The sequence below is a fragment of the Macaca thibetana genome, chromosome 1 (genome assembly GCF_024542745.1).
Source record: "Macaca thibetana thibetana isolate TM-01 chromosome 1, ASM2454274v1, whole genome shotgun sequence".
Taxonomy (NCBI): domain Eukaryota; kingdom Metazoa; phylum Chordata; class Mammalia; order Primates; family Cercopithecidae; genus Macaca; species Macaca thibetana.
In genome coordinates, this window is record NC_065578.1 from 14,024,960 (window position 1) to 14,040,570 (window position 15,611).

General features: G+C 48.3%; 1 protein-coding gene across 19 annotated transcripts in view; it reads left to right on the forward strand.

Annotated features, from left to right (window-relative positions):
• Positions 1–15,611, forward strand: part of FHAD1 (forkhead associated phosphopeptide binding domain 1) — a 155,265-nt gene that overhangs the window by 55,295 nt on the left and 84,359 nt on the right. For 18 of the 19 annotated variants that reach the window (XR_007725021.1, XR_007725020.1, XR_007725022.1 and 15 more), the window contains exons 6-8: positions 4,330–4,566; positions 10,497–10,620; positions 14,820–14,950. Coding sequence is in view for 16 of the 19 variants with exons in the window: in XM_050787885.1 (XP_050643842.1) it covers positions 4,330–4,566; positions 10,497–10,620; positions 14,820–14,950 (492 nt within the window). In the remaining 3 variants the exon portion in view is untranslated. The remainder of the gene's footprint in view (positions 1–4,329; positions 4,567–10,496; positions 10,621–14,819; positions 14,951–15,611) is intronic. The other variant, XM_050787957.1, reaches the window with a different exon arrangement.

Genomic DNA, 15,611 nt, shown 5'->3' on the forward strand with positions numbered 1-15,611 from the left:
ACCTCCGCAACCAATGTTTATGAAGCATCTACTGTGAGCTGGACTGCATCCCATGCACTTAACATTCATTCGCTCGTTTAATCTTTGCTGTCTTCAAAAGAGGTTTTTGATCACCCTCACTTAACAAGGAGGAAACTGGAGCTCAGAGAGGTTAAGTAACTTGCCCAAGGTTACACAGTACAAGGGGCAGAATTGGGATTCACACCCAGGTCTGGTTAACTTCCCTAGTAGGAGGAAGTGAGAGCTGAGGTCAGAGATGACTGAGCAAATGAGAAAGACTTGTTAAAGAACCAGAGAGGTTTAGAGAGTGAGACAGGAAGAGAGGTCAGAACAGATGAATGTAAGCATACCTGGGAAGGATGGATCCAGGCTGATTTCGCCTCACTTAGCCACAACCTGAAAATTGTATTATAATCGACTACTTTTGCACCAACCTAATACTAAAAGCAGTAGTCCAACAATGCCATGCTTCCCCTGAAGATCAGGGCCTGAGCCTGCAGCAATTCTCAGAGTCTGTAAGGAGCAGAGCCACCTGGAGCTCTTGTCACACGTGGGAGTGACATTTCCAGGAAGCTGCAGCAAGGGTGAGTAAGGTGGGAAGTCAGGTTTGGATGCTCTGTCAGTTACCCATTGCTGTAAACAAGCGAGCCCAAAACTTTGTGGCTTGAAACAGCAATTTATTTCCCACAATTCTATGGGTCGCCTTGGAAGGTTCTCCTGCTGGTATCTTCTGCCTCACTCACGCAACCGCAGTCAGCCAGTGGCGTGGCAGGGACTGATGGTCTCAGAAGTCCTCATTCCCATGTCTGGGACCTCAGTTGGGACACCTGGAAGTAGTTTTTTTGTTTGTTTGTTATTTTTTTTTTTAGTTTCTTCCCACAGACTTATTTTTTTTTTGAAGTTTTTATAGAGTTTTTATTAGTTTTATTTTTTTAATTTTTCCTTAAGTTATTGGGGTACAGGTGGTATTTGGTTACATGAGTAAACTAGTGCAGCCACTATGGAAAACAGCATGGAGATGCCTTAAATAACTAAAAGCAGAACCACCATTTGACCTGGAAATCCCGCTACTAGGTATCTACTCAGAGGAAAAGCAGTCATTATTTGAAAAAGATACTTGCACACACATGTTTATAGCAGCACAATTCACAATTGCAAAATCACGGAACCAATCCAAATGCCCATCCATCAACGAGTGGGTAAAGAAACTGTGGTATATATATTCAATGGAATACTACACAGCCATAAAAAGGAATGAATTAACAGCATTTGCAGTGACCTGGATGAGATTGGAGACTATTATTCTAAGTGAAGTAACTCAGGAATGGAAAACCAAACATCGTATGTTCTCACTGATATGTGGGAGCTAAGCTATGAGGACACAAAGGCAGCAGGATGATACAGTGGGCTTTGGGGATTTGGGGGGAAGAGTGGGAGGAGGGTGAGGGATCAAAGTCTACAAATATGATGCAGTGTATACCGCTCGGGTGATAGGTGCACCAAAATCTCACCATTAAAAATCACCACTAATGGAATTGTGAGCCCTCTCTGCATGTGGCTTTTCATCCTGGGCTTCTTCATAGCAGTACAGTGGTCTTTGGGTTTCCAGATGTCCAGGACAGAAGCTGTACAGCCTCTTAAGAAATTGCTTAGAGACCACCCAACATCATGTCTATCACTTTCTCTTGGTCAAAGCAGATCACAGGGCCAGCCTAGATTTAGGGGCTGGGGAAATACACTCCACTGCTTGATGGCAGAAGCTGCAAAGTTATTTGTAGCCATTTTTAATCCACCACAGTTGTTAAGCTGGAAATAGGATGCAACCACATTTCTAAATTTTTACTATTTATGAAGTATTTATGCCCTGACTTGTCAGGACTCCTTCAAGTGCAAGTGACAACAAACAAATTGATTTAAGAAAAAATAGGCTGGGCTCAATGGCTCACGCCTGTAATCCCAGCACTTTGGGAGGCCAAGCAGGAGGATCACCTGAGCCCAGGAGTTCACACCCAGCCTAGGGAACATAGTAAGACTCCATCTCTGCAAAAAAAAAAAAAAAAATTTGCCACACATAGTGGAACTTGCCTATAGTCCCAGCTACTAGGGAGGCTGAGGTGGGAGAATCACTGGAGCCCAGGGGATCAAGGCTGCAATGAGCTGTGATTGCACTACTGTGCTCCAGTTTGGGTGACAGAGCAAGACCGTGTCAGAAAGAAAGAAAGAAAGAAGGAAAGAAAGAAAGAAAGAAGGAAAGAAAGAAAGAAAGAAAGGAAAGGAAGGAAAGAGAAAGGAAAGAGGAAAGAAAGAAAAGAAAAGAAAAAGGGAAGAAAGGGAAGAAAAGGAAGAAAAGGAAGGAAGGAAGGAAGGAAAAGAACATTTTTTATTGTCTTATTTTATTGGAAAATATAAAAGCCAACCAGCTTCAGGCATGACTGGATCTAGGAGCTTAAATGATCAGGGTGCTCCCCGCTATCAATTTCTCCACTGTTTCCCTCATAGTTTTGCTTTCTGCAGCAGGCTGGCTGCTTTTGTTGGAAAACATGACTGTAAACAAACTGAAGTCTCTAAAGATTATGATCCCAAAGGAAGCAAGAGCTTCTTCCTCTTTTAAGAAATACATGAAATCTCTGAGAAAATGCCAACTGACCAGCCTGGGTCACATGCACAATGGCAGGCGGGACAGGAAGGATCAGGGCACATAACTGACCCTCCTGCCAAGACCACGTGGAAGGGTCAGGGGTGCTCCCTCAGGGAAGTCACAGGGTCCTCACTAGAAAGGCAGGAACCGTAGCTGTGCACCGTAAGCTGCAGGCTTCTCTATACTTCAGTGCCCAGCACACGCATGGCACACAGTAGATGCTCAATACATGTTTGTTGTGTGGATATTGAACAAACACCTGGCTGGAAATGGAGCCCTTGGGTAACTCATATTGGATGAGGCAAGGGGCTGCCCCAGAGCATGGACTCTGTTTGAGGCTGTCCTTTGAAATGTTGCCACAAGCACTCACAGGGACCCAAGGACAGACCCTGGGCAGCAGTCGGGCTCCATCATGACCAAAACCCGGTGGTGCCCCAGGTTAGCAAGCTAGAAGGTTGAGCTCCCCAGGCAATGCGCTGGCCTGGAAACTGCCCACCCGCCTCCTTCCAACCAGTGGAAAATTGCATGGAGAACAGAGTTTCCTCTCAAAGTAACTGATCAGGAACTCTGTAGCTGCCTATGAATCACGTCGGGGAATTTTTGTTCTCAGTCTTCCTGATATTTTATTGATGAGTTCTGGCGAGAAGTTTGGGGGACTTTTTCCCCCTTTTTCGGGAAGCCTAACCAATTCTTCGGCTACAGTGTTTTTTCTTTTGGAGAGATGGGAGACTGGGTTAATGAGACCTGTGGGTACAGCCTGCCAAGCCCAGAGTTTTTTCCAGCCTGAAGTTTACAAGAACCTACATACATAAATCACCATTCCCCTCTCATTTATTTTTCATGACTTAGTTACCTGGAATACGTTTTTATGTGAATAACCAAAAGAGCCAGGGAATAACAGAAGAGAGGAAAGGGGAAAAGCTATTTCAGAATATATTAAATTTGTAAAGTTAAATAGCCCCATTATAGTCAGAATGTGGTTGAATAGAGTCATTTCCTTAATTACCTTTCCTTGGTCCCCAGATGTTAGACTGAGGCCTGGTAAGTTAATTCCTAAAAATATTATAAGTAAACTTTTTGGCAACAAAAATTCCCAAGAGGGATGGTGGTTCTTAATATGAAAGTATAATTTTAGGGGAAAGGAAAGTTTCTGTCCCTCTAAAGTATCCACATGCATTGTAGGAGTCTATGTGCAAGCAGTCGTTTTCACCACACTATCATCTCTCTGAGTTTCCAAGTGACAGAGCCTCAAAGTCTGCCTTTTCCCTGCCTGCCTGCCCCTACTTTCCCAAAAGAATTACACTATAATTTTCCTACCTTTTTTTTGAGTCAGAGTTTCACTCTTATTGCCCAGGCTAGAGTGCAATGGCATGGTCTTGGCCCACTGCAACCTCTGCCTCCTGGGTTCAAGCGATTCTCCTGTCTCAGCCTCCCAAGTAGCTGGGATTACAGGCACTCACCACCACACCCAGCTAATTTTTTTATTTTCAGTAGCGACAGGGTTTCACCATGTTGGCCAGGCTGGTCTTGAACTCCTGACCTCAAGCGATCCACCCGCCTTGGCCTCCCAAAGTGCTGGTATTACAGGCGCGAGCCACCGCACCTGGCCTCTACCTTTTTTTCTTTTTAAATGGGCTCAGCCTCACACCTAGGCCCACACCTAGTAAGCTTGCCATCTGATCTCTACCCAGGATGAAATAATTCTGCTGCTGGGAAAAGAGGTCAGCCGTCTCTCAGATTATGAAATTGAATCCAAATACAAAGACGTCATAATAGCAAACCTGCAGAAGGAAGTGGCTGAGCTGAGTCAGAAGCTGTCGGAGACCACCACCTCCAGGCAGAATGAGAGGGAGATCTCACAGAAGTGTCAGGTTCTGGATGAAGACATCGATGCCAAACAGAAAGAGATCCAGAGCTTGAAGAGCCAGGTAGGCAGAGCCTGAGAGGCACAGCACAGCTCTCAGACCAAGGCCTGGGAGGCTCCAAGAGCCCCAACCAAGGTGAGACACCCGGAGTTAGGGAACAGGTGGTCAGTGGAGCGTGGTGGTGAAGAACACAAATCCACAAGGCTGAGAGACTCGGCAGTTTCCTAGCATGGTAAGAACAAGATCAGCCGTTGTTCAGCACTGGCCACGAGCAAGAACTAGTACAAAGCACTTTGGATTAACTTATTTAAACCTCACAGTCCTCTGACACATCCATTCTACAGATGAAGGGTCTAAGGCAGGCCCAGGCCAGGCACGGTGGCTCACACCAGTAATCTGGCACTTTGGGAGGCCGAGGCAGGCGGATCACTTGAGGTCAGGAGTTCAAGACCAGCCTGGCCAATATGGTGAAACCCTGTCTCTATTAAAAATACAAAAATTTGCCAGGCATGGTAGTGCATGCCTGTAATCCCAACTACTCGGGAGGCTGAGGCTGAACCTGGGAAGCAGAGGTTAGTGAACCGAGATTGCGCCACTGCACTCCAACCTGGGTGACAGAGTGAGACCCTGTCTCAAAAAGAAAGAAAGAAAAAAGTCTAAGACAGGCCCAGAGACACCCAGGAACTGCTTACAGCTTGCGCAGCACATGAGAGGTGGCGGTGCAATTTGAACTCATGTCCACCTTCTCGCAGACCCCATGTTCTCACCCCAATTTCCTATTTCCCCACGATGCTGTCACTTCAGTGACTGCATCTCACCCAAATCCAGCCCCAGCCAGAGAGCGCTATGGGCAGTTAGCTAAGTGGGGAAAAGGAACCGCCCAGTGTTCCAAACACAGAGGCCTTTACCAAACCCTGAAGGCAGTTAGTTACTGGTTCCCTTACAGGGAATTTCATCAAACAAAAATTCTTCACCTGGAATTTCTGAATTTACCAGTCATGTATGTTTCTCTTGAAACTTGATTCAAATTCCTTTTTTTTACTTTAAAATTGGTCAGTGATGGCCAGGCGCGGTGGCTCACGCCTGTAATCCCAGCACTCGGGAGGCTGAGGCAGGAGAATCACTTGATCCTGGGTGGTGGAGGTTGTAGTGAGCTGAGATTGTGCCACGGCACTTCAGCCTGGGCAACAGAGCAAGATTCTGTCTCAAAAAAAAAAAAAAAAAAAAAGAAAGAAAGAAAGAATTACTCTGACTAATTAATACTCCTCCCCCCACTTTGATCTTGGCTCATAATTGAAAGATGATAATTTTATAACAAAGCATTTCTAAGCTAAAGGGTGCAGTTGGTCTGAATCCAAATCAAGTTTCATCTGCTCACATTTTAGTCTCTTAAATATTCTACTGCCAACAGAACATTCAAGCAGACGTATAAGCCACATGGCAGGTTGATTTATTGTTCTGATTACTTTATTCTCCCGGGTCTCCTGAAAGTGTGTGCATAACGATTTGCTCTCAAAGCCCTTCGATCTGATCCGATACCCCAAGACAACGCGTACCGCCATGCAGTCTGCGCTGCCTGTGCTAATTAGAAGCTGAATTAGTATCTTGAAGCAATCAGTCTTCCTAGCACTATTAACTTTCTTATGACCCAGGGCCCATTTTATTACACAGTATAACAGGCACTAAACACCTGGGGATTTATGCCAATTATGGACAATATGGATATTTATTTTGGTCATGAAATTGATGAAGATGTTTGAAGACCACTTGGAGTTTTCCCACAGTCTGATATCCTAAAGCTCTGATACTTAGATTGAAACATTTCCTGTCTGTCAGACAGCACTGGAGTCTGGGGGATGTGTTTTCCCATCCCTTCTGGAAGTTTCTCTCTGTGTTGTGCCTCTGGTATGCAAACAAAAGCATTAAGCTGAGAAGAGCTGTAACTTTTAAAACAAAAAATCCAAGTGCCTTTTTATGGGAGCATTGCATGGCCCCACAGAAAACAGGAAGAAGTGAAATAATTTTTTTCACTCCAAGTTTCCAAAGTGCAGACCTGCACATGTATGGCCTCGGAGAGGGTTGGGGCTTTGCAGCCCATGTCCCTCCATCTTCTAGTGAGCACCCCTTCTCCAGTGTCTCAGATGCCCCAGGGAAAATGTGAGTGATGCACGAAATGGGCCGTATAAATTGTGAAACCTTGATCCTTCTGTTAATTCTACCACCGAGTCATAGCCACAGGGTTTTCAGGGACAGACACTAAAACAGACTATGAGCGCCACCTGGTGGCCAGGTGCAGGGCATACCGTACCTGCATTGTTGGGGTCCCCCCACTCCCACCCTGTCATATGTTATGATATGCCTGAAACACGATGTGATGATTAACAGGAATTCTTGCACTCCTCCTAATAACAGTCACACTGGTGTTTAAGTGAGCCTAGGCAAGGCTTACAAATGCACACAGAAATATTATCAATCTAACTTCCTGGAGACAGGCAAGAGAAGCAGAAGCTAAAACACATCGTAGAATAATCAGAGCTAGTATCTATGTGTGCGCCAGGCATGGTCTGAGTACTCTTACATGTACTAACTTATTAAAATACTTTCAACAACCGTGAAATTACGACCGTCACCGCACTTACAGAATTAAAAAGTGGGACAGAATTGGTGTCCTCCCTACCTTTACGCAGAGACCAATTTTGCAGACGGCAGTCTGGCTCCTGTGTCCCTACCATGCTTCACGGCCTCAGGCTCTTAATGCTGGTTCCTAGAGCCACGTGATAAGTGGGAAGAACTAGAAGCAGGCAACTAAAGCCTGGATTTGGATCATAACTCTACCACTGACTGATCTGTGCAATCCCAAGCAAGCAACCTCACCCCCTGAGTCTTGATTTCCTCACTTGCAAAATGGGAGCTGATATGGCTTGGCTGCATCCCCACCAAATCTCAACTTGAATTGTATCCCAGAAATCCCATGTGTTGTGGGAAGGACCCAGGGGGAGGTAATTGAATCGTGGGGGCCAGTATTTCCTGTGCTGTTCTCATTATAGTGAATAAGTCTCAGGAGATCTGATGGGTTTATCGGGGGTTTCCACTTTTGCTTCTTCCTCATTTTCTCTTGCTGCCACCATGTAAGAAGTGCCTTTCACTTCCCACCATGATTCTGAGGCCTCCCCGACCATGTGGAACTGTAAGTCCAAATAAACCTCTTTTTCTTCCCAGTATCAGGTATGACTTTATCAGCAGTGTGAAAACAAACTAATACACTAAATTGGTACCAATACAGTGGGGCATTGCTGAAAAGATACCTGAAAATGTGGAAGCAACTTTGGAACTGACTAACAGAGGTTGGAACAGTTTGGAGGGCTCAGAAGAAAACAGGAAAATGTGGGAAAGTTTGGAACTTTCTAAAGACTTGCTGAATGGCTTTGACAAAAAGCCTGATAGCAATATGGACAATCAGGCCCAGGCTGAGGTAGTCTCAGATGGAGATGAGGAACTTGTTGGGAACTGGAGCAAAGGTGACTCTTGTTATGTTTTAGCAAAGAGGCTGGTGGCATTTTGCCCCTGCCCTAAAGATTTGTGGAACTTTAAACTTGAGAGAGATAATTTAGTGTACTGGCAGAAGAAATTTCTAAGCAGCAAAGCATTCAAAAGGTGACTTGGGTGCTGTTAAAAGCATTCCATTTTAAAAGGGACACAGCATAAAAGTTCAGAAAATTTGCAGCCTGATGATGGAGTAGAAAAGAAAAACCCATTTTCTGGGGAGAAATTCAAGCCAGCTGCAGAAATTTGCTTAAGTACCAAGGAGACTAATGTTAATCCCCAAGGCCATGGGGAAAATATCTCCAGGGCATGTCAGAGACCTTCACAGCAGCCCCTCCCATCACAGGCCCAGAGGCCCAGGAGGAAAAAGTGGTTTTGTGGGCCAGGCCCAGGGTCCCCATGCTGTGTGCAGCCTAGGGACTTGGTGCCCTGTATCCCACACCCTCCAGCCATGGCTAAAAGGGGCCAACATAGAGCTCAGGCTGGGGCTTCAGAGGGTGGAAGCCCCAAGCCTTGGCAGCTTCCACATAGTGTTGAGCCTGCAGGTGCACAGAAGTCAGGAATTGAAGTTTGGGAACCTCCACCTGAATTTCAGAAGATGTATGGAAACGCCTGGATGCCCATGCAGAAGTTTGCTGCGGGGTCGGGGCCCTCATGGAGAACCTTTGCTAGAGCAGTGCAGAAGGGAAATGTGGAGTCAGAGCCCCTACACAGAGTCCCTACTGGGGCATTGCCTAGTGGAGCTGTGAGAAGAGGGCCCCCATCCTCCAGACCCCAGAATGGTAGATCCACCAATGGCTTGAATCGTGCTCCTGGAAAAGCCGCAGACACTCAATGCCAGCCCGTGAAAGCATCTGGGAGAGAGGCCATACCCTGCAAAGCAACAGGGGCAGAGCTGCCCAAGACCATGGAAACCTATCTCTTGCATCAGCGTAATCTGGATGTGAGACCTGGAGTCAAAAGATCATTTTGGAGCTTTAAAGTGTGACTGCGCTGCTGGACTTCAGACTTGCATGGGCCCTGTAACCCCTTTGTTTTGGCCAATTTCTCCTATTTGGAATGGCTGTATTTACCCAATACGTGTACCCCCATTGGACCTAGGAAGTAACTAGCTTGCTTTTGATTTTACAGGCTTATAGGCAGGAAGGACTTGCCTTGTCTCAGATGAGACTTTGGACTGTGGACTTTTGAGTTAATGCTGAAATGAATTAAGACTTTGGGGGACTATTGGGAAGGCATGGTTGGTTTTGAAATGTGAGGACATGAGATTTGGAGGGGCCAGGGGCAGAATGATATGGTTTGACTGTGTCCCCACCCAATCTCAACTTGAATTGTATCTCCCAGAGTTCTCACGTATTGTGGGAGGGACACAGGGGGAGGTAACTGAATCATGGGGGCTGGTCTTTCCCATGCTATTCTTGTTATAGTGAGTAAGTCTCATAAGCTCTGATGGGTTTATCAGGGGTTTCCACTTTTGCTTTTTCCTCATTTTCCCTTGAAGCCGCCATGATTCTGAGGCCTCCCCAGCCAGTGGAACTGTAATTCCAATTAAACCTCTTTTTCTTTTTCTTTTTCTTTTTTTTTAGACGGAGTCTCGCTCTGTCACAAGGCTGGAGTCCAGTGGTGTGATCTCGGCTCACTGCAAGCTCTGTCTCCCGGGTTCATACCATTCTCCTGCCTCAGCCTCCCAAGTAGCTGGGACTACAGATGCCCACCATCACGCCTGGCTAATTTTTTGTGTTTTTAGTAGAGACGGGGGTTTCACCGTGTTAGCCAGGATGGTCTCGATCTTCTGACTTCGTGATCTGCCTGCCTCGGCCTCCCAAAGTGCTGGGATTACAGGCATGAGCCACTGTGCCCGGCCTAAACCTCTTTTTCTTCCCAGACTCGGGTATGTCTTTATCACAGCATGAAAACAGACTGATACAGGAGCATTCCCCGGAGCCTCCTGCAGAGAGACCTCATATGAGGCTCTGTTGAAGGAGTAGTGTCTGTGAGCGGGCTTTGTAAGCTCTAGAGTGTTCTATGAGATATAACCTATTGTTATCATTTGAGGGAATTAATTTTATAACCTGCTTCCCTCTCTTGAACTTTGCTCTGTATCCAGTCAGTACTGGGTGACCTGGAACTAACAGGTGGTCTGTTTGTGGCTGAGAGTCCGAAGGTCATTGGAAGGCACAATAAGGAACCAGGTACCCCCAGTGGCAGCGGGCCTGGGCCCCTTTATGGGCACAAAGATAAGGTTCATATTTTGATGACATAGGAAGTGGTGGTCCTTGAAGGAACAGGCCCTCCCCTGTCCCTCCCACTAGTTAAAACTAAAAAGCTTAGTTTCCCCAACACCCCAGCCAAAAGTCAATCTGAATCTTTCTGTCAAGCTTGTAAGAAGTACCCGTGTGTCTGCCAGGCGTGGGCCAGCCCCGCTCTGACTGTGCCGCCTCCTCCCACAGATCAGTGCCCTGCAGAAAGGGTACAGCCAGTTGCTGTGCCAGACCCTGTCGGAGCGGAACTCAGAAATCACATCCCTGAAGAACGAGGGCGAGAACTTAAAGAGGGACAACGCTATCGCATCAGGTGAGCCATTTTTGGAGTTGGGCCTGGGAGCTGCCACTCCCTCACCCCATGTTCTTGGCCACAGCAGACATCACCAACCAACCATATACTTTTTGTTACTGAACTTGGCTGCAATCTCAAAGTTCTTCCCAGCATCCCTTCAGGCAGCTCCTGTCCATGAATCTGAGTTCGTCCTCAGAGGTTTATGTGCCATCTCTTAGCTAAAGGGCCTGCTGAACATGGACCTCACCAGGGAGCACACAGGACAAGCTGTGGCTCAGGCAGTCCCATGAGCCAGTTTGCTGTGAATGCGAACTAGAATGTGGCTAGAATGGGGTTGCCTGTTTAAGGCACCCAGCCTCTTACCCAATCTCACACTGGTGCTCTTGGGCCAGAGCGAAAGCATTTTGCTAATTGAGAGGTAGCTGATACTCCAGAACTTGGGTGGGAATGGGGCAGCCAACTCATGGCCCACCCTTGCCAGGCACAGTTGTTTCTTAGCCTGGATTCATTCATTCATTCATTCATTCAACACATTTATGAAGTGCCTGCTAGATGCCAGGCACTGCTCTAGGCATTGGGGAGAGAGAGCCCTGAGCAAACGGTCAAGATCCCTCTGCTCACGGGGCTCACACGTGGGAGAGGATGACAGACAGTAAGAAGTAAACAGATAAATGAACAAGCCCATGCCAGAGAGAGATCCGTCCTCCAGAGGAAATAAAGCTGGACACCGTGGTGGGGAAGCGCTTCATGGGGTGAAGTGAAAGAGAATAGCTTAGTGCAAGCTTGTCCAGCCCACGGCCTGCGGGCCACATATGGCCCAGGACAGCTTTGAATGAGGCCCGACACAAATTCATCAACTTTCCTAAAACATTATGAGATTTTATTTTTTGGCGATTTTTTTTTTTTTTTTTTAGCTCATCAGCTATGGTTAGCGTGAGTGTATTTTGTGCATGGCCCAAGACCATTCTTCTTCTTCCAGTGTGGCTCAGGGAAGCCAAAAGATTGGACACCCCTGGCTTAGTGCCTGGGCAGGGATATCTCTGAGGAGGTGGGAGGGGCTGTCGGGAGGCCCCTGGGAACCGTATGCCGGACAGAGATCGTGGGTGTAAAGGCCCTGGGGCAGGACCAAGCCGCAGTGTGGGAGCAGTGGCCAGCGAGTGTGGCTGGGGTCAGGGGGGAGGCAGGGCCACATTACAGGGGAGGGGTTCAGCTTTTCTTCTAAGTGTGATGGGACACATTAGGGTTTTTAAGGCAGAGAATGACATGTCTAGAGACCTGCAGATGATAGGGCCTTGGACAGAGAAAGGGGGAAGAGAGAAAAGCAGGTGGTGGGGAGAGAATGAGTCCGGGTTGGGGATATTGCTCCTAAAGTCCCCCCTGCACAGCAGGAAACATGCCCGTGGCTGTGAAAGCTGAGCCTGGCATTGAGCCAGCACCATCACTGTCTCTGCACGACCCAGGCCGCCTGGCCGTGCCTTTCCCTCTGCCTCATTCTGCAGTCCCCCTCCCCACTCCAGCTTCTACCTCTGCTCTTCCCTAACTTGGAATGTTCTTGGATACTTGTGAGCGCTATGGGCAGGGCCGCTCTGGGTACCAGGCATACAAGGGGGATCTCGCTGGGCCCTGCCCTCCTCCCCGGGGTCTGCCCATCACACCCCATCCACGCTGCAAGCTTGTCTCAGACACCACTTCTCTAATCAAGGAGTCAGATAGACCTGGGCTCAGGTGTGACCTGGGATGGGCTACACTCTCACAACTCTTAAGTGTGGTCCCTGGACCAGCAGCATCAGCATCACCTGGATCCTTGTGAGAAACTGGGAATTTCAGGCCCCGCTCCTGACCTTCCGATCAGAGTCTTCACTTTCACAAGCCCCCTGGTGTGCACACTCAAGCTCGAGAAGCACTGGGCTGAGTTATGCTGCAGTGACAAACAGTCCCCCAAGTCTCAGTGCTCACAATAGACAGGTTCATATCCTGCTTCCTCCCTGGGCCCATCATGGGTCAGTAGGGGCTTTGGTCATTGTGGCCACTCAGTGACCCAGGCTCACAGAAACCATGACAACACATCACAAACCCCATCTTCCATGGCAAGAGAGGCAGATGGAGGAACAAGGTCCGGATTTCCTCACCTGCCTGAAACAACTCAAACAAACAAATGAAAAACAAACAGAAAAAATGTCTGAAATAATGGTTTCCATATATTGGCCCCAAGAAGCCCATGACAGTGATCTGGGAGGGAGTGGAAACAAACAAGATGAAACCTACGATTGCCCCCGGCTGGCTTGCACTTGAGAGAGTTTCCAGACCCCTTCCAGCAGGAGGGGAAGCCAGACAGAGCCCAGCGGTCAGCCCGACTTGAGTAGATGGAGGTGGAGAAGCCAGCATAGCTTGAGTTTGCTGGGCGGCGTGCCAGGCAGGAGGGGGCTGCACGGAGAGCACCCCGGAGATCTCAGAGGGTCCCCCTCAAGTCTTCAGCAGAGTCAGGCGTGATCAGCACGTGCATGCGGGCAGGGAAGGAACCACCCGGGAGGAGCAGAGGGAACCATCTCAAAGCACACGCAGGCCTGAGCGTAGCTCACTTTCCCACCATCCAGAATGGGGCAACCTTGCACTGCAGAGGGCATCTGGTGGAGAATTGAGCCAAATTCACTCTAGAGAAAAGGTCACTCTGGTCCCGCCTCACAAAGCATGCAGGCAAGCCCCAGAGAGAACAGTCTGTTTCCAAGGAACTTAACTGTGTCCCCGGACAAAGCTCATTTTTACAATGTAATTCTCAGTCATGTTGTTCTTTATTACACATCCTTGATTGTGCAAGAAAGATTGATTCTTGATTGATAACCCCAACAAAACTAGGATGAATGTTTTTCTAAGAAAAGGACCATATGAGATAATCCAATACCACTGCATTATGCACCCTTCTCACTTTTTCTCCATGTGATAATACAACAATATATTGGCTCTCTGCTGACACATAACAAGTTATCCCATAAAAAGCAACAGATATGTTTATCTTACCCAGTTTCTGTGGTTCAGGAACTTGGGAGTGACTTAGGCTGGCTCAGGGTCTCTCACGAGGTTGTAGGAGCGACTGCTGCCATGTCATGGAAAGCCTGACTAGGGCTTAAGGATCCCCTTCTGGAATGACTCAACTGAGGCTGTTGGCTGGAAGCCTCAGTTCCTCACCATGTGTGCCCTTCCCTTGGGCTGCTTGAGTGTCCTCCCAACATGGCGGTTGGCTTTCCCCAGACTGAGTAACCCAAAGGAGAGCAAAGAAGAAACCACAACATCTTTGATGATTCGCCCTGGGAAGTCACATTTACCACTTCCACAGGGCCATATGAGTTACACACGTCAGCCCTGTTCAGGTGGGAGGGGGCCACATTAGGCCAGGTATTCTAACAGGTAGGAATCACAGGGGCCCTTTTGCAAGCTGGCTACCACATAGAGTCATGGGTGGCAGGGAATAAACACTATGTGTTAGCCACTCTTCTGTGTTCTTTATACAACAACTCTGTAGATACAATGAAAGGTTAAATAACTTGTTCAGACCACTAAGCTAGGCTGGGCATTGTGGCTCACATCTGTGATCCTAGCACTTTGGGAGACTAAGGCTGGCAGATTGCTTCAGCCTGGGAGTTTGAGAACAGCCTGGGGAACGTGGGCCAAACTCCATGTTTACAAAAAATACAAAAATTAGCCAGACAAAGTGGCACGTACCTGTAGTCCCAGCTACTTGGGAGGCCAAGGCAGGAGGATCACCTGAGTCCAGGAGGTGGAGGCTGCAGTGAACCATGATCGTGCCCCTGCGCTCCAGCCTAGGTGACAGAGTGAGACCCTGTCTCAAGAAAAAAGACAACTGAGCTAGTAAGTGCCAGAGACGGTTTCCAAACTCAGATGAGTGTGTGAGTGTGGATCAACACGTCCCTTGCTGCCACAGGCCCATCTCATGGCCCCTCCTGGTCCCTCTCTCTGCTGAGCCTTTGTTCCCACGCAGGGCCGATGCCCACAGCACCCCGACAGATGTTTCCTCTCCTTCTCACAGAGACCTTGAACAAATGATGTGCAGTGGGTATTGGTCTCAACCCCATTCAAGCTCCTGGGATCCTTGGAGACACCTCCTTTCTCGGTGCCAGGCTCGTCACAAACTGGTTGACAGCGGCAGCGATGACAGTCATCCTCACTGCCTCTTTGACCTCTGTGAGTCTTCTTTTTTACAGGGATGGTGTCATCTTTGCAAAAAGACATGTTAGCAAAGGATGAGCAAGTTCAAGAACTAAAGGAAAAAGTCAATCAACTAAAAAGTCAGAACAAAGACAAGGACCACCAGCTGGAAGCCCTTGGTTCTAAAGTGAGTAAGGATGACTGTATCACCTTCTTGTAGCCATCGGGTGAAAAGCAACTAAAGTGAAGTCACATGATTTGCTCGTTTCATTCCCCCTGGGCTCTTGTTTTAAATTTAATTCCTTCCTCTCACACCATTGTGCTGGGGGCGGGGGGTGGGGGACAATGTCCACCTAGAAAAACTAGAACAGCTAGCCAATTCTTTGCAGCTTTTCAAGGAGCAGCATGCATGTGCCCTAGAATAAGCGAGATGTAGCTTCAACTCCAGGAAACATTTTCTAATGCCCGTTATAAATGAGTTTGGTTAATTCCAGCAGTAAATGCACCTCTCAGCATGGATATTTCCGTGGCAAGGCTTAATATTAAGAATAGAATCACTGCATGCAAAAGAGGACACGGTGGGCTTCACCTCATCCCAGTCACCACTGGTTTGCACAGGCACCTTCGAAGCAGAATGTTTGCAGATCCAAGTGCAGTTAGACAGACTTTCATTTGGGGGGGGGGTGGGTGGGGGGGGGGGGGGGGGGGGGGGGGGGGGGGGGGGGGGGGGGGGGGGGGGGGGGGGGGGGGGGGGGGGGGGGGGGGGGGGGGGGGGGGGGGGGGGGGGGGGGGGGGGGGGGGGGGGGGGGGGGGGGGGGGGGGGGGGGGGGGGGGGGGGGGGGGGGGGG